The sequence below is a fragment of the Cyprinodon variegatus genome, unplaced genomic scaffold (genome assembly GCF_000732505.1).
Source record: "Cyprinodon variegatus isolate N-32 unplaced genomic scaffold, C_variegatus-1.0 Scaffold890, whole genome shotgun sequence".
In the NCBI taxonomy this organism is placed as follows: Eukaryota; Metazoa; Chordata; class Actinopteri; order Cyprinodontiformes; family Cyprinodontidae; genus Cyprinodon; species Cyprinodon variegatus.
Genome location: NW_015151343.1, coordinates 208034 through 235209, shown reverse-complemented (window position 1 = coordinate 235209; position 27176 = coordinate 208034). Strand labels below are relative to the sequence as shown.

Here is a 27176-nt window from a genome sequence, read left to right as displayed (position 1 = left end):
GTTGAACCTAAGCAGAAAAAGTTTAGCCATGAGAGATAAGGCTGTTTAACAAAAACTAGTCAGTTTTGTCTTTTGCTCACCCTAAATAAGTAGATTCACTCTGAAAACACATGAATTTGAATGTAGATGAGCTGTTGTTATTTATGTAAATGATTTATATTTGCCCTTCTGTAAAAATGTGGTGTATAGAAAGGGTTGTCATGGTAAAACAATGAATTGTATGAAAGGGGTTATCTGCAATACTACTACACAGTAAATTCCACAGTGTTAAATATGCAGTGTTAAGTACATGGACTCTGTTATAGTTATTACAACAACAACTGGAGTAAAATATACACTTCGTAGAGTTCTAATTTAACACTAATTCCAAGTAGGACCAAATGCACTCTTAAAGTGTAACTATAACACTTCAAATTTTACTGTGTAGTATGTGCCAATGAACAGAGCAAAGCGTAGCATTAATATTCGTCTCTTATTCTAAAAATATCTATATGCTTTGTTTTTCATTCACTCAGAATTTCCACATTAACAGGTTTCCTCCTTTTGTTCCATTTTCTTTTAAAGTAAATGCACATGCAATATTTTAGAGGGGTGATTGTTAGTCCATATCCTTTACCAAAGCAGTTTAGAGGTACCATATTTTTTTGCAAGTATAACTGTATTGAGAATATTGGAAACAGTATATCTAATTTTGAACAGGCGATTTCTAAATAAACTATTTATTCTATTAATTTCAATATAAGCTAGTTTCAATATTTATACTCCTATTACATTGCCCATTTCCTTTCTTATCTCCCTGACCAAATGAAGACAACATTAAATAAATATGTTGAGAGTATGAATAATTCTGGGCTTTACAGTAAAGATGTTTATGACTGGATGAAACAGGGCTGAATGGTGGTGCAGTTTGTAGAACTGTTGCCTTGCAGCATGAAGGTCCTGGGTTTGATTCCCTAATGCATGGAGTTTGCATACTGTATGTTCCCCCTGTGCATGCCTGGGTTTTCTCTAGGTACTACGGCTGACTCCATATGACTGTTAGGTCAATTAGTGTCTCTAAACTGTGTGTGAGTTTGTGTGGGGTGTGTGTGCACTGTTATGTTGCCCTGCAACGGACTGTCGACCTGTCCAAGATGTACAGCATAGACTGCTGGAGATAGCCACCGGTCCCACTGTGACTGTGACAGATAAATGGAAGCTGATGGATGGATGAATTAAAAAAGTAAAGACCGTATTGAAATGTTTCTGTTCATACCATATTTAGAGACGACATACTGGCTACAGGGTCCAATCTGTTGACCTTCTTTAGTTTCAGCTTAACTCAAAAAAGATTATCATGGATTTTGAATTCTTTGAAGGATGAAGGTAAAGGTTTTTTTATATTAGGCAATTAATCACTTTAAAATTTGAACTGTGTCTAAGTTTAGCTGATATCTATCATGTATATGTAGGTCTCGTACTGTGGAGTAACCTTTAAGTAAAAATAACCAGAACTTTACTGTATTATCATGGAACTACAGCTTTGTAACCATCACAGCCTGATACTGTCTGACTATAGAGTTGTTGTTTTTTTTTGTTCCTTCTTAGCACATGCATATACCTGACCTCATAGATTTACATGGTGCTTGTGTACTAAATATTTGAAACACACATATGTTGTAAGCATCCATCCATCCATTTTCTGACACGCTTATCCCTGCTGGGGTCTTGAGGGGTGCTGGTGCCTATCTCCAGCTGTCAATGGGCGAAAGGCGAGTAGACCCTGGAAAGGTTGCCAGTCCATCACATGGCAACACAGAGGCCAACAGGACAAATAATATTCAAGCACACACTTACACCTAAAGAGAATTTAGAGAAGCCAATGAACCTAACAGTCATGTTTTTGGACTGAGGGAGGAAGCCTGAGTTCCCAGAGAAAAAACCTATGCATGCACAGGGAGAACATGCATGCAAATTCAGTGAAAGACCCTGGGCCGGGAATCAAACCCAGAACCCTCTTGCTGCAAGGCAGCAGCCCTACTCACTGCTCCACTGTGTAGCACATGTTGTAAGCAATAGCTGTGGTATTATTCCTCTTCACCCACTCAATGAAAGCTGCATCCTTACAGAGCTACACATGCTCTACACTCAAGCACACATCCACCAAGTAACCCAGCAACGACCTTTTGGCTGAAACATATTCAGAATTTTGTAAACATAATTTTCCTACCTGTTTGTGCATCTCTATGTTGAGACCGTAGGACATTTCGTAGTACTGCAAAGACAAAAAAACAAGAAATGACAAAGCATTTAGTTCATGACACACATTGCATAACATATCCAGTTTAAAATCTGTTGCTCAGCATAGCCACATGTTGTTATTTATTGCTGGGGTTTCCATGAAAGCAAAAACTAATCAAGTAAAAAGATAGAAAATGCTCAAAGAAAAATTGAGCATTAGATAAAACAAGTGTGTGTGACATAAAAAGGCGGCCTTCATATTTAATATACGTTATGTAGCATCTCTGTTTCACTTATACGTGTATGTTTGGCAATTTTCCATTTTACAAGGTCTTTGCAAAACTGTCAAATTAGCATAACTCTGTGTATTTGCTATACACTATGTTACTTTTTCTGCTGTGCATAGATGTAGGTGTACCATGGAATAATGATCAGCCTAATGAGACTGTGGGTGTATAAAGCATTCACAACAAAACTTGTTTCACACCAACAACAGTCAGGGCCTGGAGAAAATGCATCCAAAGCACAATCTGAATGGAACATTATTATGCTGGCAGACAACATAAGAAGGCTTATTAGTGAACTAAGCTTCATAGAAGTATATGCGGTGATCCTGCCTTCCTGAGAAGGAATTCTCCCCTTGAAAATTATCTTCCTGCAACCTCTTAGTATTTCTTATTTATTTTTGCCATTTTCTTTATCAGTCCTCATTATATGGAACCAAAAATAAACACATCTGCAAACATAGAAATAAAATATTTTTTAAAATCTTCCATAAAATATATAAGTCATGTCCTATTGAGGTCAGTTACAAAAAATCAATGAAAAACGGTCTATGTCTCCATTCAGAATATCTGTCTGTATCTCCATGCTTCTCGACAAATGCTTTAACTCTGTGTGTCCATTTGTTGATGCTTGCACGTGTATTACCTAAATTTGCGTCTCTCTCTCTACTGTGAGTGTTACTTTGTGTACTTCAGTAATATTCTAGGAAGTAAGCACGATAAGGGAAGCGAGGATTCGTCATGGTGACAAAGGCATCCTCCGCAACAAGATGGGCAACGCTCTAACTGATGAGAGCGAGACATGGCTCTTCCTCCCTCTCTGTATTTTCCTGCTCATTTTCACTCGAGTGCTCTCCTGTCTCCATTTATTCCCCGCCTGAATCTGTCCCTCCCTCACACTCCAGTTTCTATCTCTCAGAGGCTGTCAGGCAACCTGCCCCCACCGCCCCCTCTTTTTCTAGTTATTCCATTCTTACTTTTTAGCAATCAGGTTTGTCTTTCACTTCCTATCACAAGATATTTTTTTTCCTGTTTGGTTTCACTCACAATCAATCTGAATCTCTATGAAACTGTTAGCACCTTCCTGTCTAATTTTAAATTATGTCTGCTAACATAAAACATTTAAATTGTATACCGCACAATTTCTAGATTAATTTCAATAAATGTTTTATGCATACTATAAATTATACAATGCATTTAGATATAAAGTACAAAAGAGGACAAATGCAGATCAGAACCCAGTACAGAGTTTGGTGAAACTAAATACATTTTCATGTATTGTACTGCTGAATTTCACCTCAGGCAGGGACATGCTCCAACATATTTTACTGCTTCGGTGCCAATGTCAGTTTTCCCTCAAGTATATATTAAAATTGTCCCAGGGAGTGGGTGGAATGCCTGGAATTTTATTGTTAGCTAAAAACGAAACCTGAAGTATGAGCTTAAAATACAAAAGAAGCACATTGATTTAATTCAATTTATTAGAACACATTATTATGACTAAACTGGTTAAGCTTGCAGCAGGTTAGTCAACCTTTACCAACACAGAGAATATGGTTTAGTTGTTTAAACACATCCTGTAGCTTTTGTTTAGCAGCACAAAGTATTAAACAAATAATTTGATAAAAGGGAATTAGGTTTAGATGGGATGCATGAATGAAACATGGAAGGGTGGTCAGAACCACTCTGTTTGTGGAAGAAGTGAGGTTAAGATACATTTTCAATGATTATAAACCAAAGTTTCATTTCTTTTTAACCATTATATTTTATATAATTCTTGTAAATAACAAGGACTGAAAGAAAAGTGATTTTTTCTTAACACAAAATATTAGTAATGAAAAATAAAACAGAACAAGAATAAGGAAGAGGGTTATCTAAAATAGAATATCCACTCTTAATGGCTGATTATACTCCACAGTAGAGTGTCACCTTGAAGTCGAAGTTTTGACGGCAATATTTTTGATTTATGCCCAATTTAGAAGCATGGTCTGCGCTACATTATTCCACGCCACAACACAAGAGGTACAATCACGAACTAGCTGTGGGTCTAGATACGGCCGAGGCAGTGAGGAAGTGGGAAAAACACAAGAGGCAAGTTTGTGCGCCAACGGAGGGACATGAGGGCGGAAAATAGGTGGAAAAAGGATCCCAGCGTTCTCGTGCACCTCGCTCTTCTAGCTTGTCCAACTTCACGAGTCGTTTTCCAAACTGGCGGTCATACAAACAAAACAAGCCGGTAGGGTACCAAACAGGAAATACGGATAGAGTGGATGTAGATTTGACCAATCAGAGGCCTCCTGTCTGCGGTCACCTACAATTTTGGAGAGGTGCAGCAGGGTGTCTGCGGAAGGGGCAGGGGCATATCTGTGTAAACTGCGACACACGCAGACGACGTGGTTTCTGAGCATAAACCAGCCTTTAGGGTCGCTGAGTGCCCCTAATGTGTCACAGCATTCCTCTGTGCAGCTTACATGGGTCTTGTTGGTACAATGACAATAAAGATTTATCTACTCTTGCCTTGTCTTGTAAAAAAAAAAAAAAAAGACTGTCTAAATTAATCAGAAAGTGGGTCACTCTGCCCTCCCGTGTAAAGCGTGTCATACTCTACAATAACTGTGAAATGTGTTCTTGTTCTTGAGAAGGAAAGTATAAGAAAAAAGTTTGTTTTGCCTCCGAGTATTCAAACTTTGCAAGAAGCTCAAATGCTGAACTTGTAGAAAGTACCATTGACTTCATCCCACGTCACACCCGGAAAAGAAAACAACAGCAACACAATAGCAGAGGAGGCATTTTTCGGAGTGATAAGGGGGGCCAGAACTAAATGCTTTATATTACTTTGTAAAAGTATCATTACAGATGCTTATTTTCTCACCACATCTCCCAGCACATTCTAAAAGTATCCATTGCATCACAGATGACTCTACTGATTTCCCCACCTGAAATAATCTCCAAACCAAGAGCAACAGGGAAAATTAGTTTTTTTTAGCAAATTCCATCCAAATCCTGACCAATACAACAACTCTTGGACATAATGCTGGAAAGAAAGAAAGAAAATTCTGCACAGGCTTTATGTCAAGAACAAGCAGTGTGGACCACCAAGACGGGGCTGCAAGAATATAATAATGTTATTTGTTCTTGCTGCTGTGAGAGTTTATCTACATGCTAAACCACTTTCACAGCTCAGAGAGACATCAGTTCATGTGCTCTGATAGCTGATAAACTACAGTAGCCCACCAGCTGCAAACATGTAGTGTGTTATACATTCATTAGTTGTGAAAATGAATATTTTACAGCATGTTTTACAGTTTAAATTTCGTTGATCTTTAAATTAAAGTCACCTCCTAGAGGGAGGATTGAAATAAAAGCTAGTTTTTTTTAAGCAGTATAGGTATTTGTATTTTTTAACATTAAACTTAATTAAGGAGGAAATCAGTCACTTAGATTAAAAAAAAAAATCAGAGATTTGCATGCTATAACCGTCGCTCTGAACAGCATGCTAGGATGAGTTCATCTTTATCAATGAGGACAAAGCTCTCCATTAGCTAAACATAAAATCAATCACAGCCATTATCGTTTCTCTGCTGAAATTTTTGAGTTTGCATGGCCTTGAAAATAATTCTTCATAAAGAAAAAGCAAAGAAAATTGTGATTCAAGCTGCCTATTTATGGCATAGAAAATATAACAATGTGACTGGATGAATTGGAAAAGAGTTTGGTTGGATTGTTTCTATCCAGCAAGGGAAACCATTTTGAACCTAACTTTGACCTTATTCTCTTTGTGCTCCATTGAGATCTTCTGTCTTTCTGTGTTTGCAGTCATGTTTTCCTCCCTGTTCTTTTTTTCCCACCTTCTCCTTTATCCACAGGTTATTTTCTGGTTTTCTGGCCAAACATAATTTTTTTCAGGTTTCTTTCTGCTGTCTTCAACCTACATCTGTTTAATCACCTTCTTGTTTTATGACCACATTTGATTCACTTTTAGCTTTGTCTCTTACACAGTAATACTAATTGATATTGATTATGTCAATATTTTAAGTTTTGTTTTAGCTGATCTCTTTCACTCTACATCCATTTAACCTTTATAAGTTCTTATTTAGCACCTTATCTACATGTTTTCTTTTTTCATTTCTCCAATAGAAAGATTGACAAAAACTATTTCATACTTGCAAGAACACATGTATTTGGGATATTTATTTGAAAAGAAACACAAATCAAGACACACATTAAAGCAAATCTGAGTAAACATTCTTAAAAAAAGCCATTTGTGCTTTAAGGTCTGCCCTCCCTCCTGTTTTCGCACCATACAACTTTGAACATCGCTCCTCCTTCAAGTTATTCCTTTTCTCTTCACTTCTCTGCCTTTCCTCTCTTTTCTGATTACATCCTGTGTGTCTTGCCTATTATAACTGATTTGAACAAAATTATGCATAGATAAGTTTAGCACTAGTTTAAAGTATAGGAAAGTAAATATAGAAATAGTAATGGTTCCGATTCCTGAAAAAGGACATAGTAATACTGTTGTGAGTTTGTATGAAGAGCGTCAGTACATTTAAAAAAGGTTCTAGCCTCAGTTCTTTTGATTTGCATTGAATATTTATATCAGTATCAAACAATGCTAAAGTAGTGAGTATTCACTATCTGAAAGTAATTCTTACTTTTTCTCAGCAAAACATTTCTTTATACCAGTGCAGAAAAACAAATCCCAGACAGAATAAAGGAACGGTTATCAGCTCATTGTTGCAATCATTCTAATATAGAAAAGCATTCTTCAAAAATCACAATATTGTTTCGGGAATCCTAAGCTCCAGCTTTCAACGGTTCTCCCAGAACCATGAATATTTTCACCAAGGAAAAAAAAAACACAATCAAAGAAAAAACTTTGCCCAAGCAGCCATAAATTTTGTAAGCAAGCAGCAAAATTATGAAATAAAATGTTGCAGCAGTATTTGCTGTACACTGTCAAAGACAAAGTCAGAAGGTCGCAGGTGCCTAGTCTTTAATACCATCATGTAATTTAATGGCAAATGTATGCAGTGCTTTTGCTTGAAGATTCAATATCAATTGATTAAAATACCATCTGTCATTAGATGTCCAGATATTTTTATTTATGAACTTCTAATAGAAAAAAGAAAAGGATATCTTCACCTTGCACAGATTTAAATTTCCATGAGACAGACCACACTCTAAACATGCTTTCCTGACTATTTTTTTTCCCAAGGCTATTCACAATTTTTTTCTTTCAGAAGAAAAATGTACTTTAAGAGGAAGGAAAGAATAACCACTAGTTATGTTTTTTTGTGTGTAGTATCTATAATATGAGAGCAATGAAATCATTTTTTTAGCGGTTTGTACATGTTTTTATGTCCAGTGACAATAGAGTGGAGATGTATATGATGAGATTGATTGTCATGAATTAAGAAGTTAATGTGGTATGTTGGACATGTGGTTGTCTAGGAGAGCACTCTAAAGTCAAGTCACGGTTTTCTTTCTTTTGATATTTCTCTGGCTCAATCTACTTCTGTCAAACACCAAATCTCTCATACTACAGTATGACACTACAGATAAACAAATATAAAATGTACTTGCTCTCTCTCTGGCATTGGTGTTTTTCTTTGCTGTCAAAGCTTGATGAAAAATTAATGCCTTTTTGTGCGCCTTTGGACACAGAAAATAACAAAACTTTATGAGGGTTTCCAGTTAGCTTATTGAATCCTTCCTGGACAACTACTACAGTTTTTATGAGAAGTAATTAAGGATGAGGATGAAGTAGAATCACAACTACACAAACCAATACTCCAGAATTGACTCTGATTGAAGTCTTAGTCTTTATCTCATGAAATCTGTTTTGGTATTAAGTTATTCTCAACTGAAAAGGTTGTTTAGCTGTCTGGGCCTTTTGGCTATTAAAGGCTGAAAACAAAGTATTAATATTAGAGGCTTCTGTATAATAATAGTAATGCTGATATCTCTTAACCTAAATTTTGCATTAAATCATTTCAGGTTAGAACAATTTCACAAAAAAAATCCTCTGACACCTTTTATTTATATATGAGGTTTCTTTTAAGATTGACTTTAATTATGCAGCATAATAGAATAATTCTACTTTGATTAGATATCATTAAGGGTAGTAAAGGTATGAGCTGTAGAGTAATTGAGGTCAGGGTGACTACATTAATACAAAGATGAAACTGCAGCTCCTCATAAGAAACAGTTAAGAAACATAAAATACTTCACTATTTCCTTTCAAATGAACAAACTCTTCACTGTAACTAATATTAGTTATATATAATTTTGGTTTAAACGGACCCTGTACTGATGTTGAGCAACAGAGTTCCAAGGTCAATTCATTTCAGTTTATTTCTATAGCGCCAATTCACAACAATTGTCATCTCAAGGCCCTTTACTGTTCAACCAGATCATACAGTCAGATTGATTTAGAGTTTTCTATCTAAGGAAAACCAGCTGATTCCTTCACTCATTGACTCTTCAGCCATCACTCACACCAAGCATGGTGTAGCGACAGTGGAGAGGAAAACTCCCTTTTAACAGGAAGAAACCTCCAGCAGAACCAGGCTTAGTGTGAGCGGCCATCTGCCGAGGCCGACTGGGGTTCAAGGAGACAGAAGCAGACATGGAGAAAGAAGCAGAGATAGAAAAGGCAAACCAGCTCCACAGGAGACTCCGTCCAGGAAACACAAAGCCAGGCACAAGCTCTGAGGCGACCCCCATGTCAGAGGATGAAGACAACAAAAAAAAAATCTTGGAATGGAAGTCTAATTTGTGCTGAGAAAAGGTTTGACATACCACGGTTAACTGACTGAACCTTTGTTAGATTAATCACTACGAGCATTCAAGGATTTTTATTTTAAGGTTTTTCCTAAAATGAAGCAGTTTTATTTCAACAACAAGCATTTCCATTTTTTGTAGTATTTTAATTAAACATCGGTATATATTTATATTTCTAATGAGCTAAATACTACACTTTTTCAATAATCAAAACATTTCATGTCAGATGCTAGGTCAAAAGAGCAAAACAGTGCATCAGTAAAGTTGGAGAAAAAACAATAATATGGAGAACAAATGACAACTCTTTGCAATTCTAACCTACATCATTTGAATCTATTTAAAAGGCAGCAAAGTTAGCATTTAAAGTTTTATAGAGTCCCTCAATATTTTCCAACTTATTAGGTTGAAAACTTAAAATTAAAATGCCAACAGCAGGTACTGTCTAAATCTTATAAACAGCTGTACAAAATAATGTTAATCATTGTCTGCAAAATTAATAAATGCATTTGAATGGAAAGTGGGAGCAAACCAGGCAAGTGAAATGTATTAACAGTTGTCCTGTGGGTGTACGCCAGACTGCACTCAAGTAACTACAATAAGATTGTATTCAATCTGTATAGCAAGACAGCAGCAAGCAGTTAAACAAACACACAGTATGAAATCATTCGTATTTCAACACTCTGACGTAAAGACTAACACCAATACGTCTGCTTTTATTACACTGTCAGTTGTTCACATTTTCTACATATCTAAAATAATACACATTACAGTAGTTTACAGAAGGATATTGTCCCATTGGTAACAGGTGCATGATGTGAATTATATCATATCACATTAACAGCTGCAGGGTTTTGCGCTCTGACTAATAGCAGCTCTTCCTGCGCTACAACTGCAGCACCACAGTATGTTTTGTCTTTTTAAGTCACCTTTTAATGCATTCATACATTCCTTGCTCCAAAATGTTTAATTATGCCTCCAAGGCTTGCTCTTTGCTACCCTTATATAATCCATCTGTTGCGTCACAGTGATCTCATTCAGAATTCTGTGAAAAATCTATGCTCGATATGATGCTTTTTATAAGTGTACTGCAGAAATCCCATGTGCTGTGTGCCTTAGGTCAGACAGAGGGGCATTGAGCCACATGGCTGATGTCACTAACCAAAGACTGTGAGCAATAGGAGTGCCCAGCCTCCTGACACCAATAATTATCAAAATGTAGCTATGTGAGTACATTTAAATGAAAGATTATTACTACACTGTTAGTGGACGCAGCAGAAGTTACAATTAAAATGTACTATTCCAAAATAGCTCTGAAAAAATTAATAAAAAATGAATATATAATTTCAAAATGTTACTGTTTACTTTAATAAATGTTAGCATATGAAAATATGTACTTTAAATTGGTCTTAATGTGAGTAACGCAATTAATTTCTGTATTATCTACAACATTTTTTTGTTTTACTTGTATTTTATATCAACTGTTTATTAGAATACAGTGTTACAGTGTCATCACAAAGTAAACTGTTTCTCATGCGATTTTTCTTTCCATGTTTTGAACTTCTCATTATTAGTTAAAAGCCCTATAATAAGTCTATGAGCACTTACCAACGATTGTTTAGTAAAGCAATCAGAAAAGATGGCGGCCTGTCCTGCCACTTAGCATGCTAAAGTCAGCGAAACTTTATCAGAGCAGAAAAATATCTGCATAGCTTAGCTTGAGATCTAACGTAATCTGGTCATTGCTTTATGTTCTAGTCAGTTATGCAGTATTTTAGAATCAGCTGAACCTGCAGCTGATGCCATATGTTTCCACAGGGTGTATATAATTAAATGTGTTATTGCTTTTTTTTTTCCCACCTTCATATTCTTAAATATTGTCCATTTTTGGTTGTCAGTATCTGGAGACCTAGAATAGCTATGCATGACTAAGCAACTGAGTCTACAGCAGGTACAAGTACTGCTCATAGACTATTTGAATGAGTAATAAAACACAAGCTCCAACATGCTGATGAGCTGAACTCCATTAATAAATTGTTATTCTATTTGTAAGTTCAAGATTATTTCAGCAAAGAGTCTTTGTGCTGTGTTTAAATTCCATTTATTTTAGAGCCAACATGCTTCTCCGGGCTTTGAAATACTGTATGAAATTCAGTTTGCAAGAAACAGAGTAGGGTTGAGGTTTCTGGAGGTTTAAATTGCTACCAACGCACATTATGAATTTAGATCTACCTTGGAGTCATTATCAACTAAATTGTATTCTCCCTTTTATCATCTCTAATGTCATTTTAGCAATCAGGTTACTTTAGATAAACAAGGTTGCAATGTATCTGTGCTGTGACCCTTCCCTGAACATGCTTCCTACCTAAAACTGTCACCCAGTAATAGTGTGAACCCTGCACCAGTATCAACAGTGAACGACAGACAAAAAGCATTCCTGAAACTTTCAACATGCTTTGTATCCTTTCTTTATTCCCTCTTTCTGTTTCTACCTTCCTGCAGTTTCTTTCTGCCTACTTTCCATCCATTTTTAGGGAGTGTTTGCACCTTCATACTTTCAGCTCCACCTTTGCTGTTGAGAGAAAGTAAGACTCTGGTGCTAGACATTTTTCTCTCTCTTCTTTCCCATCCCTTCAATCGATTCTACAAAGAAACTGGGAGACTTTAAATAAGCTTTAGGATGGCCTAATCCAAGGTGATTTATCGAAATGGGACGTGTGTGTATCTTCACTCGTGTGTGTTTGTGTTTACACAGGCTTGTGGGTGGGTATGGATATGTGTATGAGCCTTAACAAAAGCATTGTTCATAGATGTCTCATGGGTGAAGTCGCCTCTTTCATCTGCCCACCCACCCACACACACTCACTCAGACACATACCGTACCGCCAATGTTAAATGGGGTGAATTATGTTCATTTCTGGCTCAATACATTCATTCCTGTATTGGATCAGCTGGAGGGACAGTCTGCTGTGATTGATCTATAGATTAAACTTTATGTGACAAGTCAAAGGAATCAGGGTAATTTGAAAATTCAGAGTTAACCAGTGCATTGACATATAGTGTACTACTTTTACATTGATACATTCATTAACTAGGTTTGAAATACAAACCAAAACAATATTTATGTATAATAATTATTGATGATGGTTAGATTGAAACACTTGTCAGGAAATATCAAATCCCTGCAATGAAATGTCTTTAGTCTTCAACCATTTGACAAGATTAAGAGAAAATACTGTTTATATACTAGAGTACATTAAATACAAACACTATCCTTTTGTTTTGCTAAAGTTGCTACATAAACTGAATGAGTAAACAGTGTGCTGGTGTGCTGCATCTTGAGCCGATCACTGCATAGAGAAGCATTTGGCTCATAGTAATGAAGCCTTTTATCCTTAATTCAAAGTATAACAATATTTCAACAAAAACATCATTCATGCAAATAAACAAAAAACAGAACAAATGTGTCATTTAGGAAAAACATTTCCTGCTTTTTAGTCTACATTGGGAAAATCTGACTTCTTTAGTTGGTGATGACTAAATCCACTGACATTCAGCCTTTGCGGCTTTTCTTGCAGCCTTTCTGATGAGAGCTCAGTGCAGATAGACCGGTAAGTGCTAAACTTAAATCTGAGCTTTAAGTTTAGAAATGCGCTTGCATCCATTGCATGTTCCCTACAGGAGACCCAGTCCATCTTTAAAGATATTTTGTTTTTCACCTTCAAACAGTTGAGACAGGTTTAAGGCTCTTAAAACCTGCTCAGTCCTCCCCTACCTCTAGCCATACTTTAATCCCCAGGACCATCGTCCACAGTTGGATGGCGGAGCAACATTTAGCTCAGCAAAAGCAATCCTCGTTCAACCTCTGACCTCTTCTTCTCGGCTATCTTAGATCACTTTGATTTCTTCTCCTATCTCCTAAGCTTTATTTACTCTAGAATAAAGAATGTGCCCTTTGTGTCTTTTTTCTGTGTTCTCTCTTCTCTCTCTCTTTGTAAATGTCCTCATTTTTCTCCTCATAATTTTTCTCCAGTCTGCGTCAGTGCCATTGTGTCCCCTTCCCTCATATGTCTTTCATCTGTTTTTTTTTTTCTCTCTCCTACCACCACCCCTCCCAGCTGCACCCCATCTTATGCTCCCCCCTCCCTAAGCAGTCTGTGACTGTAATGTTACAGAGGAGAACACAGTGTGTCAGCCTGAATCAGACAGATGAGCTGGGAGAGGAGTAAGAGGCTGAGAGCACTGCATTAATCCACACACACAGACACAAACACACACATTTTCCACTGCCTGATGGGCCGTACATAGAGAAAGCATAAGCACACACAAAGTACAACTGTTTTAATAATGTCTGGAGAAAATACAGTGCCGCTTTTTTTTTTTTTTTGTAGAAATCAGAGATAATTTCTCTGTAAAACTTAAAAAGAAAAAAAAAGACCTGTAGTTTTCCCACTGTGATAGATTATATAGTGTTTGGACGTTTACGTATACACACAATATCACATTGTTCTAATGCTTTACTGATTCATTCTTCTTTCACTGCAAAAATTGATACAATAAACAACTAAAATATTTTCTAAAAATAAGAACTGCATAAAAGAAAATGAATTCACTAGCTAATTCTCATCTCTAATTCATATATATTAAAATCATATAAATAGACTAAAATATCTAATTACAGCACAATTAATATGGTTAAATGTTATTTAGCATGGTGAAGAAAAATCCAAAATGTCTCATAGATATCAGTAACTTTTAGAATTCTGCTGGTTACATATTGGATCAGTCAACTTGTAAAAAAGTGGTGAGCTTGTTTAATTGATTTGTTTTTCCAGCACAAACCTTGCTTCTGTCAGTGAGCCCCAGGGCAGCAGTGGCTACCATGTAGCTTGCCATCATCAGTGTGCGAGGGTGTGCGTAGATTGGTGAAAGACTAAATGTAGTGTAAGAGCTTTGGTAAAGTCTCCTGTCTAGAAAAATAACCATACTTTTTTTTATGTCTGTATGGGATCTTTGAGGGAACAATCTAATCTGTCAAGGCATAATCAATTTGACCAAAATAGCCAAATTTTATCCCCCCATTATACAAAAGTTGGTTAGGATGTTCAGGAATTACCCATGATGCAACAACACCCATAAAAGAAGGTTGTGTAAAACCATTGTTAATGTCTGCAATAATCCAGGTGTTACATTATCTAGAATTTTGACAAAAAAATTTGACTTTGGCAAAGTAAAGAAGCCAAATACTTTGCAGAGAAATGCGTCATGGCCAACTATTGGCCACAATAATCATAATAAACTGTAGCCACAGCTCCATGCATGCCCTGCAGCTCCGACATCCCACCATAAGTTTACAAAACTAACCGAAGTCTGCCAGGACTGATTCTTTCTGCAGCCTCTGCTGCGTTGGAGAGTCCATATCTCATTTGCTTTATTAACCCTATTTTTGGACCCTGTGTTGTTGGTTGAGCATAGCTAGCTGCCTGTTAGATTTGATAGCCTGTGAGCAATAGGCTAAAAAAAAGCCTAATACTTACAGATTAATATTGCATATATTTACCAGTGGTTTATTTCGAACCCAGATCCACATCTGGTTTAAATATCCTCCCATATAGGTGTGGTCCAAGCATCAGTAATAATGCAAAACTCAGACCTTCCGTTTCTGCTATGTTGCTAATTTTAGGGATACAGATGCAATGGATTATGTAAACTCAGACAGAGCAAATTAGCACTATTTTAATTTGGGTATTTATAGAAACCAGAAGTATGGTAACGGAAATTAGCTTGACGACTGGAGAAAAAAGACAAAAGAAAAAGTCTGAAAAGATTCACAGTGAAAAAGCTTTGATTAATTGGGGAACAAGTTTTGTAAATGTGAAATATTTTTGAATTATTTTATTTTTTATTTTAATCTTGGAAATGCTAACAAAGGAAATGTATGTAATGAGCTGTGCAACGGTGGAAATGCAATAGTAACACTGTTTATTTGTTTCTACCTACAGTAGCTCTTATGTTTGACAGCACTTTCAAATTATTTAGCCACTAGTTCTGGCCTTCGCAATATTGACTGGATGCTACAGATTGACTAGATAATAGTATTGCTCAAATATTGCATTGAGTGAGAATAAATGAAATAGAAGGATGTCCACCTTTTCTTTTTTTTTTATCAGATGGCTGCTCTTTCATCCGATTCTTACATCCTGCTTTTGGTAGACTGCCCATGCAAACATTCACACAATAAACAAACAGCTACTGAGTCCAGATAAACCTGGTGGTCGCTAAATGTTGCTACGCTCTAGAATGGCTCCCTGGTCCATTTAAGTTTCAAGGGTTGGTTTGCACTGGTGTTATCCACTTAAGAAACTGCACAGGGTCACCACAAACTTTTAACATTAATCAACAGCTAAGTTATTAAAATTTGGATACAAGTGAGACTTCCAAAAAGGAAAAACTTTTAAATTAAATTAAAAATGCTTTGGGGATGTGTAGAACAGACAAATATTAAGATTCAGTGTTCCAGTGTTTTAAATTTCTAAAGTTGCTCCCGGTTTTAGAAAGCCAGCTCAATGCCAGGTTTGTACCACAAGTGAAATAAAATCAGAACCTCCCAATAGGTACAGTGAGAAGTTTAATGGCATCAAACATTTAATCAAATGTTTAGACAAAGTAGATATAATTCAAATTTGCGCATCCTTTTTTTAAATTTTATTTCTTTTATTCATTAATGTAATCAAATAGAAAAGATCAGACACTGTTAAATATAATTACAGCAGCCTAGATTTATAACCGAGCTAGCACGCTATTAGTGTAAGTCAGGCTTTATTAAATGGAAAAAATGGATAAAACATGCAGCAGTGAGTCTTCAGGATCACTGATAAGGACCCTCCTAAAGCCGGATAAGATTCAGTTTCATGTTTTCCTTCTCAAAATATTTCGTGTAAAAATCCAGCTTGTCTGAATGTATTGTTATGTGTTTGCTATCATTTTAAAAATATTCTTATGGTCACTGATCCTTAAACAGCAGCTTACACACCCAATCCCACAAAAGTGAAAAAAACTAATGATAGTTGAATTTGTGCTGGTTTACAAGAATAGGTTTTACATAAAGCTGGAAAGTAAGGACCTGCAGGAATTAGTCTTTGTACTTTTATAATTTATACATTTCAACTGCATAAAGTTTTGCAAAGCTTAGCTGTGATATTATAATCACAAACAATATTTGTTGGTTAATTGCATGCCATTAAATATTGTTTCTTTTCACACTACAGAGGTAAAAATAAACATAGTTCTAGGATATGTACACTAATACAACATATTTCATTTAATTTTTTTGGGATTTAAAAATTAGAGCAACAATATTTTGCCTCATGCAAGCAACTATGTCTTTTATTAACACTGGAGCCCTGCAGCTTCCCTGCAGTGCACTTTGAGGCAAACACACATGTCCAACGGAGTGATGCAGAGACCACCTAATGTGACCCCCGACGGTGAGCTGTCACCCTCCAGTGGATATGTCTTTTTTATTCTCCGTGTTAAAGGAACCAGGCAGTCTATCCTATCCTGAGAGTTTAGTAGTTTGTTTGATGGTAGGGATGTGAGGAGGGCTGCAGAACAAAAGTCCTTACCATATTGGGACAGTCCCTACATTCTAGACCTAAAACATACTTTTTGGTGAATTGAAAAAAAAAAAGACAATCAGGTTTAAACTAGAAGCTTTACTGGAGCAAAACACTGAGGACAGCGCCTCAAAGCCAATCCATTTGCTCTTTCTAAAACAAAAAACATCTAACAGGCAGGACATAACTCTCCAAAAGTCAAAAGTCTAGCACTTTGTGTAACCCCCTCATTGCACATCTCTGCCCTCCTCATTAGCAAGGGCTACAATGCAGCCTTATTTAAAAATACACTGCAAAATTCCAGAAGAGCTGTGAAATCTGAGAGCCATGAATTATAAATATAACAACCAGACAGGAAAAGCAGACACAGACAGTCACAATGTGTATGACCTGATCCATGTGTCTGTTTACGGTAAATACCCCCACCGTCCAAAAACGAAAGGTTATTACATGATTCTTCCCACTGACTGTAGTAGAAGCTGTATATAACATATCAGCTATTCAAAAGATGTGCAATTAAAAGATCTAAAACACACACATACATGTTCTGCTATATGTAGTGAGGACCTTGTGTTGACTGCCATTGATTTTCAGTCATTTTCAACCCTTTCTATGCCCTAACCATAAACTTAACCATAACAATGCATAACTCACCCTAACCCAATTGACACCTTAGCCCCAAACCTAACCATTATCAAAATAGCTTGTGACGACCAGCAAAATGTCTTCACTTTACAACAACAGGTCCTCATTGTGATGGTAAAATTGGCAAAATGGTCCTCACTCTGATTGCTTGACAGGTACACACACAGACATACATCACATCTAGACCTGGCTGTGGTGTTGCACTGCTGCAACACAGCAGACAGAGACCATCTGCGCAGGCGTTATCAGTTCTAGTGTGAAATGAAAAAAGTTCAAATAGCTAAATACAGAGGTAAAATAAAAGATGTGAAGGAACACAAACTGAATCTAATAAATAAACATCTAGCAAATACATTTAACACCGTACACTGTTAAAAAAAAAGAATACTGGTTTTCTGTAGCTTTTTCATCACCTTAAGAGTTAAGCTTAAGTCTTATCAGTTTTGGACACATCACAGTCCCTCTCATCATCAGATATATAATGCTCTTTACCAATAAAACTGCTTAGTGCCTATAGTTTATTACTATAAGCCTACTAGATATAAATAACTATTTATTTTGAGAAATAATGATCATAACTCAGACAAAAATGTGATAAGTTATTGTCTGCATTTCTCAAATATGTTTACAAAAGAAATAAAACATAATACATACCTACTGTAACAACCATAAATCAGAAATGTTATCTACTTTTGAAACTAACTTTCCAGTCATTTGTCCCACAATTAAGTCTCTCATTGTGTGTTTTTTAAACCAGGGCCAAGGTTTACTCAGAGCATCTCACTGTTAGTACAGTAAATGAAACAACCAAGCGCAAATGAAAAACTCTAACTGAATGTTTTGATTGCCATGTAAAAAAAAATCCTGATTATGTAAAAATAATGTAAAAACATTAAGCTTCAACAATATTTTTAGAAAATACATTAAATCCGCAGCAGAATAACACAAGCTAATTGTCATCTCAATTTTGTTAGTGTTTTATTATCTGTTATACAGTGATCATAGGTCAACATCAGCTGATTTGAAGCTGACTGCTAATGCATTTAAAGACACCATTACATTTTAGTGTGTCAAGCTGTTTATAGATTCAGGTTAAAATTGTGCGTGTAATTTCTGTTTTCAGCTTTTTACAATTGCTGATCATTGGTGGGAAATGCAGGTCAGCATGGTTAAGCTAAAAAAAAAAGAGCAAAGGTTGTTTAAAACAACATTTATAAACTATGATATAAAGACCAGCCTTTACAGGAATAATGAGATTAGCATTGAACCGTATACTGACAGCAGTTCTCCAAGCCCTGCAGCCTTCTAACCTTGACCTTGCAGGATGAATTCTTGCAGTATTTGTGCAAGAACATCTGAGAAACATATGAGAATTCATCTTTTCCGACTTCTGCTTTTACCATTTGAGACCAGCTCAAACCGGGTCAACGAATTATGTTACAGTATTAAGTTTAAAGCAGGAAATACAGCTGTGATGAAAGCAAGAGCTCATTTTAGCTATTGGAATCTGCGATCTCTGGGAGAAGATCAGAGCAGATCCACTTCTCCTCCACATCCACAGCTGTCTTACACTGGGAGCCCCAGGGGAGGGCCCAGGACACGCTGTAGGGACTATGTCTCTTGGCTAGATTGGGAAAGCAGAACTGGATGAGGGGTCTGGGAAGAGAGAAGTCTGGTAGTTTCTGCTGAGACTGCTGCCCCTATGACCCAGTCCCAGATAAGTGGAAGATGACATGTACAAGTACAAGAAAGCAAAAGCTGTTGAGCCCACGAGCAAAATAAACATGGCTGCACAGAACTTATGTGCAGCTGCTGCTATCACATTTGTTTTTTTCAGAATCCACAATTTTCTCTTTGAAAGTAGAAAAGCAAGAGCATCAGAGCATAAGTTGAGCTGGTTTCTCATGACATCTGTTGCTATTTTATGTGTAACCATGATTGGCTAATATCAAACTTTGGTAGGTGGGCTATGTAGGTGTCGATTCGCCCATTCAGCTTAGAAGGTTCTGCTAAACGTCCCTCCGTTCCTCAAACAGATTTGATCAGAGCAGTCCCAGATTAATATGGTTTGCCTTCTACAGAAAATCATGAGAGATCTGTGGGAATATCAAACCAAAGGGGAAGACAAGTTTAAGGGATGCAATTATGTGCTATCAAGGTAGCTCTGGCTTTGGAAAAACCAAAACAATAATCTAACGTTTGGAACAGACTATAGCCCAATCATTGGCTCGCTGATGCGAGACTTTACTGCTGCTGTGCTGCCATCTCCTTTAAATCTTTGGGATTTAAATATTGTGGTGAATCAGTTTAAAAACAATGTTTTGTTTGTGATAATTATAAGAGTGCTGTGGTGATTTCTATACAGGTCTCTAGTGGAGTTGTTGGAAATTAGGTGAAAATGTGCAGACAGCAGCAGGATATGTACTGATTTCTACAGCCTTGAACAAAGAATAGGGCTGAAAGGAAACAGCAATTGCTGTAGGTAGAAAACAAAGCTAATCCACTCAGACTCTTCTGTCTCTCTGAATTTTACATCTTATTATAATCAGCCACTTTATATTAAGAATATATATAATTATTAAGACCTATATGATCCTCTTAGCTAACTGGTTAGTCTTACATAAAAACATTAATATGCACAGGTTGCACATAATCACATAAAACTATGGCTCCACGTTCCAGCCCAGTATATTTAGGGGCTTAGCAGTGATGAATAGTAAAACCAGGAGCCATGCAGCATGGTGAGCAGACCTCCAGCCTGTGGAAACAGGCCTCAGTGGATGACAGGACTAACAAGCTAAATATAGCCTTCTGGGTTATCTCCTCTGTGGGCGCAGCGAGTCCGTTGTTGCTTCACATTATTTACGTGTCTGTGCATGCACCCTCTCTCTTTTAGTTCATGCACCCCCACACTAGCACACAGCTATCTCTTTCTCCTACTCTCTGGGTTGCATTCTCTCCATTTCGTCCCTCTGCAGGATCTTTTTATTCCTCCCTCCATCTTTTCTCCCATCACCCAGAATCTCTTCTATATTCCTTCTCTTTTTCTGTGTTCATCTTAGTCATATCGATCAGTCTCCTCCATTCCCTCTTTATTCTTTTTATCTCTTCTTTCCTTTGTACCCTTCCCTCTGTCCCTCAGTAGCTTCTTTTTTCTGTCTGACACTCTGAGCAGCTTTTTATTTCTCTGCAGCTATCTTTCCCTTTGAGCTCCTCTCTCTCATTTTCTTTCCCTCCCTCTCATTTTGAAGCCATGCCTATGAAGTAGCAGAGCACTGTGTTAACCATCCAGTTCACCACAGTGAGCCCTTGTTCAAATAATACAGCCTGGGGTTCTAAACGTCTGCCTTGCTAACCTACATGAATATGTCATCAGCATCTGCAGTTCTATGACCTCCTGCCATGGAGAACTATTACAACCCTGCAAAGAACCTAAGGATGCAGCATTTACCAGCAGAGCAATGGTCACATAAGCCAGGACCTTTACTATATTATCATAAGGAGTTTGATTTGATGACAGCAGACATTCATGAATATAAAAAAAGAGAAACATGTTCTGTTGTACAATCACAGGTGGAAGAGTTGTCCAGACCATTTGTTCCACACAGTAATTCAGTAAAACCTAATGGAGCACATGTGACAAGAGAAGACAGTTTTTCTAAACATCAGTCCTAAACCTTTTTTTCCTACTATGTCGACTAAATAGAGGAAAAGAATAAAGAAATAGGAATTTGGATTTTTTATTACCGGTATTTCAATCTATCTGATCAGCTTTAATGATTAGGTTTTATGGATTGGTCACTGAACTTCTGCCCCCCTTCTTTTCTTATTATATGAAAATTGCTTATGCTATCTGTCAGGAGTGTCTAACAATTTCACGAAAGGCTAAATATAAAAATCATATACTTCACAGATTAAAAATTACAATTATTTGCCTTCATCCAAAAAGTTAAATTAACAGTTAAAGAAGCACATATGTGGATAAAGGTAATGCCAGATGTTGAAAAACATTCTGCACTGCACAAAAAAAATGAAGTCTAAAAGATTAATGTAAGATTATTGTAACAAAGGCCAAAAGAATGTTATAAACAGCGAAGCTTGTTTGTTGGTAGAGCTCAGTTGTGGAACAGTGTTAGCATAGAGATGAAAACATGTATTTCACTATTTTTCCTTAACAATAAATGTCCAAAAATCCTTTTAACCACTGACAGGACTGAATAGTGAATGAAGGTAAAAAAAAAAAATGTTTGTCTTTTCTTTTTTTTGCAGTTAAAGTTGCACATATAACATATATAACTCAAACTAAATATAAAATAAATAAAGTAGTCATTGTTTTTTATTTATATTCTAATAAAAGTGAAATATTAAAACATACTTGTACCCTTCTCCTTATTAAATACAGACAGGATTATTGCCATTACACCAAACAAACCCCTTATAATTTATAAAATACTCCACAAGTTTTTGTTGGTATTTTGATTATTTTATTTTTGGTGACAAGTGTGGTTGGACACCCTCAGTGCCATGATCCTAATCTTTAAGTTCAGACTCTAGTTGGGCCGCTCCATAGGCTTTAATATTGCTTTCAGTCAGAAATATCAAGTTAATATTAAAATATGACTTTACACTAAAATCTAAAAGGGTCACAAGTAATTTTGAGCTTTAACTTTATATTTATTTTACAAAACTGGAGAAATCCCAAACAGCTTTCTAAATTATAAGCTTTTAACTCCCAGAGTGGAGACAGCCATTGATGTATGTGTGTAGTTTCATGTCAGCTGCACCCATAGTTAGCCATCAAGCCATGTGGCCAAGTTCTCTCACAGCCAATATTTCTTTCTGACTAGTCTGCAACACTGTAAAACAAACCATGGACAATATACTGTTGATGTAATGAAACTGGGAGCTCCATGTAATGTTATGACACCTTGATATGGGAGAGGATTGTGCAGAGTTTACCTGAGGATCTGGTGAGTAAATTTCACAATCGTTAAAGCGGAGCACTGAATGAATCAAGCAGAAAAATATTTCGTTATATAAATGTGTTTAAACTGATTGACTAGAACTCAGTGTTTTGACTGAGATATGAATACGGTAGATCATACCAAAATAGCAAAAACATGAGCCAAAAAATCAGTCTAGCACTATAGTGTATTATCTAATGTGCAAACATTTTTGTTACATGCAGCATGTCAGTTGAGGGGTATAGATGTCAGAACTTTGCAGTTGGCTTCTTCCTACTGTCCCTGTGAGATGAAACCCCAAGAGCTATCCCAACCTGAGCCTCAGTAACTCAGTTTGTGACAGAATACCTGTCAGTGTAAAGGACAAAGGTTTGAAAGCATTACAGTGCCTACCAGGCTGGGACTCAATAAATGCAAACCCCTAATCTCAGCTGACTGAAACAAAAAACCCTGATTGAGACAGAAACTTAATTATAGGAGCATATACTCTCAAAAAAGTATTTTATTTTTACTTGTCATAAACAGTGCTGGTTCTACTCATTATTGCTACAGAGTTTACCTCTCTTGAAATTGAGTTCAACTGATCATTGTGCAAAAAACTTGAGCCCAGAAACTAAAAAACAACAAAGACGAGTAGTTGAGCCGACACACAATGCAGACGTTTTCTTTGCACTTTAACTTCCTTCATTAAAACATTTAAACCAAGACCCTTCAATTTGATAAACGTCGCCAGATTCCCAAGAACACAAAGCGTGATTTTTTTTTTTCCCACAGCCTTTTAGTTGTTTTGCTTTGAGGGCTAAGCCAGTACTGATTGTAATCACTGTGCTATTGTAAAATGTTTTATTTCAATGAGAGGATTTTCTCATACTTGCAACGGATTATATCCAAAATCTGTTTATATAGTTAAGTTTTGCAGAACAAAGCCGATCCTCCAACAGCAGGAAATCAGACAGGTGAGACATTACAAAAGTATTTAATTTGCTGGGAAAAAAGTAAAGTCTGCAATGATTAATTATTTCAGGTACGTAGCGAAATAGGGTTTGTCGGCATAGTAACACTCCTTTACATGTCAGAGCAGAATGATTACATACTGCCAGACAATAAACAGATCACCTAAGAGAATGAATTCACCCACATATTTTTAAAAAATACATATAGTAAAGTCCATATAAGTTCAAACACTGTCGAGCAGCAGGAAGCAGTAGAAACTTGTGTTAAACTGAATGTGCCATATAGGGTTAATAGAAAGTTTGTTTCCACTGAAATAGAACTTTAATCATCAGATAATCTATCTATCTATCTATCTATCTATCTATCTATCTATCTATCTATCTATCTGCTGTACATATAGATATATATCTAGCTGTGTTTTTCAGGGTATGTGTGTATGACATCATCTGATCTGTTGTTTTTCAAAGTGACTCTGTATCATTTTGTCTGACTGACCATTTTTCTTCTCGCTTTTTTCCTCACACGCTCCTAGTTTCTGCGTGCCTCTCTCCATCTTCCTCTTTCTGTCTACCCATCTGTGTGTCTATCTAGCTTACAGCCCTGATCCTTCCTGCTCTCCCAGGTTTATGAAATGTGAGCAGCTTAGCAGATGGTGCATATCGTATTCTGGTTGGCTCGGTGTGGGTTTTGTACCACAGACGAAGGCTTTTAACGGAAGTGAGCATTTAGTTTCTTAAACAAACTGACACAGGGAGCTCAGGTTGTTGGTGCAGGAAAGGAGAACAAAGGCTACAGACACTGATTGAAATACTAATATAAGGGGTTTGAAGCAGCAATGAGAAATGGAAGATAAAAAGATGCACCACACTATTGTGAGTAATGTAAGTTACAAGCTTAGGGGGAAAAATGTTCTGCTAACATTGGAGGACTTTGGAGCATAAATAAAGGATGTTGAAAATGTATTTTCTTTTGTTTTTACAAAATTTGCACTGCCTTTACTTGAGCTTGTCTCTGTTTGACACAGAGGTAATCACAACCCTCACAAAGACATTTATTCTTCCAGATAACATAAGTCTAACCAGTAATTCAGTTTTTTTTTCTTCTTAAACAAATTGATCCTACACATGTCCACCAAAACCAAGAGGACTCACCATGATGTAGTGTCTCTGCATCTCCGTCTTCTCACTGGCCAGCTTTTCACATTCCAGCTTCAGGCTGCACAACACAAATACATCTGAGTCACACAGTTTGTTTCCATCTTGTAATAAATTCCACAGGAGAAACAAAAGGAGTTTCTACCCATTTAAAGTTTCTTCCAAAATTCTCAGATGACAACTTCTGGCCTTTTGAGTGCAACAATGAATTACACCATCGTCATGACAAAAATCCTCATCAGGGTTTCTCCACAATTCACTGCACTTCTGCATAAGCCTCTGTATCCTGTTGTGTAATTATGCATCATCTGTACACTGCTATGTAATCAACCCACTGCAGTGGCTCCAGAATAAATACCTGCTTTAATTTCAAATGTGTCAAATTCAATGCAAGCAGTGATAATCTAAAACAAGAAAAACAGCTCTCCTCATCTTTCTATCACTAAAATCCTTCAGTTCAACTAGCTGTTAATACATGAATTAGTTTTATGTGTTTTCAAACAATTATAATTTAGCATACATTTTCATCACTGGCAAAAACAGTGGGAATACATTTAAAGTTGTTTACCTAACATTCAAGTGTACCAAAACACAAAAAGGCATTAGATAGCATGGCATTAAAACTATTTTTAGAGCACTTCTTACATCTTCATTCTTAAATATCCCTACAACATAGAGACTATGGCGGTTATGATCACTCCTAAAGCACCGGCACATGATTTAAGTTCAAGATGTATGAAAGAGGCAGACCTTGAGGCAGATTATTATCCTCTTTTGTTGAATCTTTGCTGATATTTGATTGCATCAGAAATAAGTTTAAAAAATTTTGTACCAAGTTTGTCTTGAAGACCAAATAACCTATTTTAAAATGTGTATGCATTTTTGCATTTGCCATATGAGTGTACCTGTGATATTGAGCCTGGAGGAACTGGAATTCCTCCTTGATTCGGTCCAGAGTTTCCAGGACTGTGAACTTGAAAGACTGGCCAGGTTGCAAGGGGACCTGCACAAGTGAAAGACAAAAAAAAGAGAGAATGTATGAAAACACATATGGAGAAGGGTGGGTTGCATGTTAAGCTGTTTTTAAACAGTCTGTGACACACACTTCATGTTGCTTTGGTGTGTAAAGCCATGTGTGTGTGTGTGTGTGTGTGTGTGGCCAGAGGAGAAAAGAGCCAAGATGAAAGTGAAAGGGAAGGTCACTTCGTCTTCCCACACTTTATAAAAACCTTGTCCTCTGCCTCTCTCCTCCTCCTCCCCCTAATGACCGACTCTTTCCTTCCCTCCACTGCCTCCATCCTTTCTTCCTCTCCTCCTCCTCTCACCCACTTCTACATTAGCATCCCCACTACACTGCCACACTGCTAATGTATTCAAGCCAACAAGGAGCTGAGATGGGAAGAAACATCAAATGAATACCTCAAAACAATAGTTGTATGATCTCTCACCTGCTAAAAGCTAAAGAAGGCCGAACAAAACAAGCAAATCCCAGGGGGTCCACCACCATCCACCACCCATGTCAGTCTTAAGCTCTGCTGACAGCAGCCCGCCTCCTCTATAGTCTCCATGACGTTGTACAATCATGAGCACTGTTGATGTTTTTTGATGCCGTAGTTGTTTTCTTTGCAGGAGTTGAAATATGCAAAAAGGGTTTTTCTCAGAGGAATTTTTCTGTTGGTAGTTTTTTTTTCTTCCTTCCTTTTTAGATGGGTTAATTTTATAGCCCCATGAGATTTACAATATTACCTTTCAAGATGTCTCCACTCATTTTATGCGTACAGCCTGCATCACTGTCAAACCCTTTTAGAGCTTGCTTATTGTATTTATGCACATCTTTTCAAAGAAAGTAAACCTTTTAAGTGGTTGGACATTTCAAATGACCTATAATGCCAACTAATGCATTCGGGAATAAAACAACAGTAGGCCCTATTTTCTGATAAATGTGACATAATGTGAAAACTGCTGTAGTTTCCTGTCCCTATATGCTCATTCAGTGGAAGCGAATTCTGCGAAGTGAATAGACTCAATGAAATTAGCTGGGTTACCTTAGATAGAAAGATTTTGAAACGCTCTGTCTGGATGATTTGACTGAACTGACCCTGTTAAATGACTTGATATAAATAAACTGAAATGCATTGAATATTGCTAGTTAGAATACAACCAGGTAAAGCCACAATCCTACGAATGAGATTGAGGTTTATCAAAACATTAAACATTTTAGAGTTCCTAACACACCATCTAATTGCCACCCCATGATATGTGATTTTATTACTAAATAAAGACCTATTCCAGCAACTGAACATAACAGAATATACAGCACAGAATTAATCAACACAATCATAATATTCCAAAGGGCGATTAGTAATACAATGTTTGCATTTTCTTATTTCAAACCTGCATCGATAAACACTTTACATCTCAGTGAAATATTAAATTTTTTACAGACTGTCTGCAAAAGATAATCACAAAGCTGACAAAGATGGCAGTGCCCGCAATGCTAAAGGTCACAGAGAGCTCTAGAATTAATATTAATGTAGTCCCATTGCCTAATATTGT

The 27176-nt window shown here is 36.7% G+C and overlaps 1 protein-coding gene across 1 annotated transcript in view; it reads right to left on the bottom strand.

Annotated features, from left to right (window-relative positions):
• Positions 1 to 2085: 2085 nt before the first annotated feature.
• Positions 2086 to 27176, bottom strand: part of LOC107099627 (transducin-like enhancer protein 2) — a 38808-nt gene continuing 13717 nt past the window's right edge. The window contains exons 2-4 of the mRNA XM_015397834.1: positions 25526 to 25623; positions 24618 to 24681; positions 2086 to 2254 (exon numbers count right to left, since the gene is read on the bottom strand). Of these exons, the coding sequence (XP_015253320.1) occupies positions 2111 to 2254; positions 24618 to 24681; positions 25526 to 25623 (306 nt within the window). The 3' untranslated portion in view covers positions 2086 to 2110. The remainder of the gene's footprint in view (positions 2255 to 24617; positions 24682 to 25525; positions 25624 to 27176) is intronic.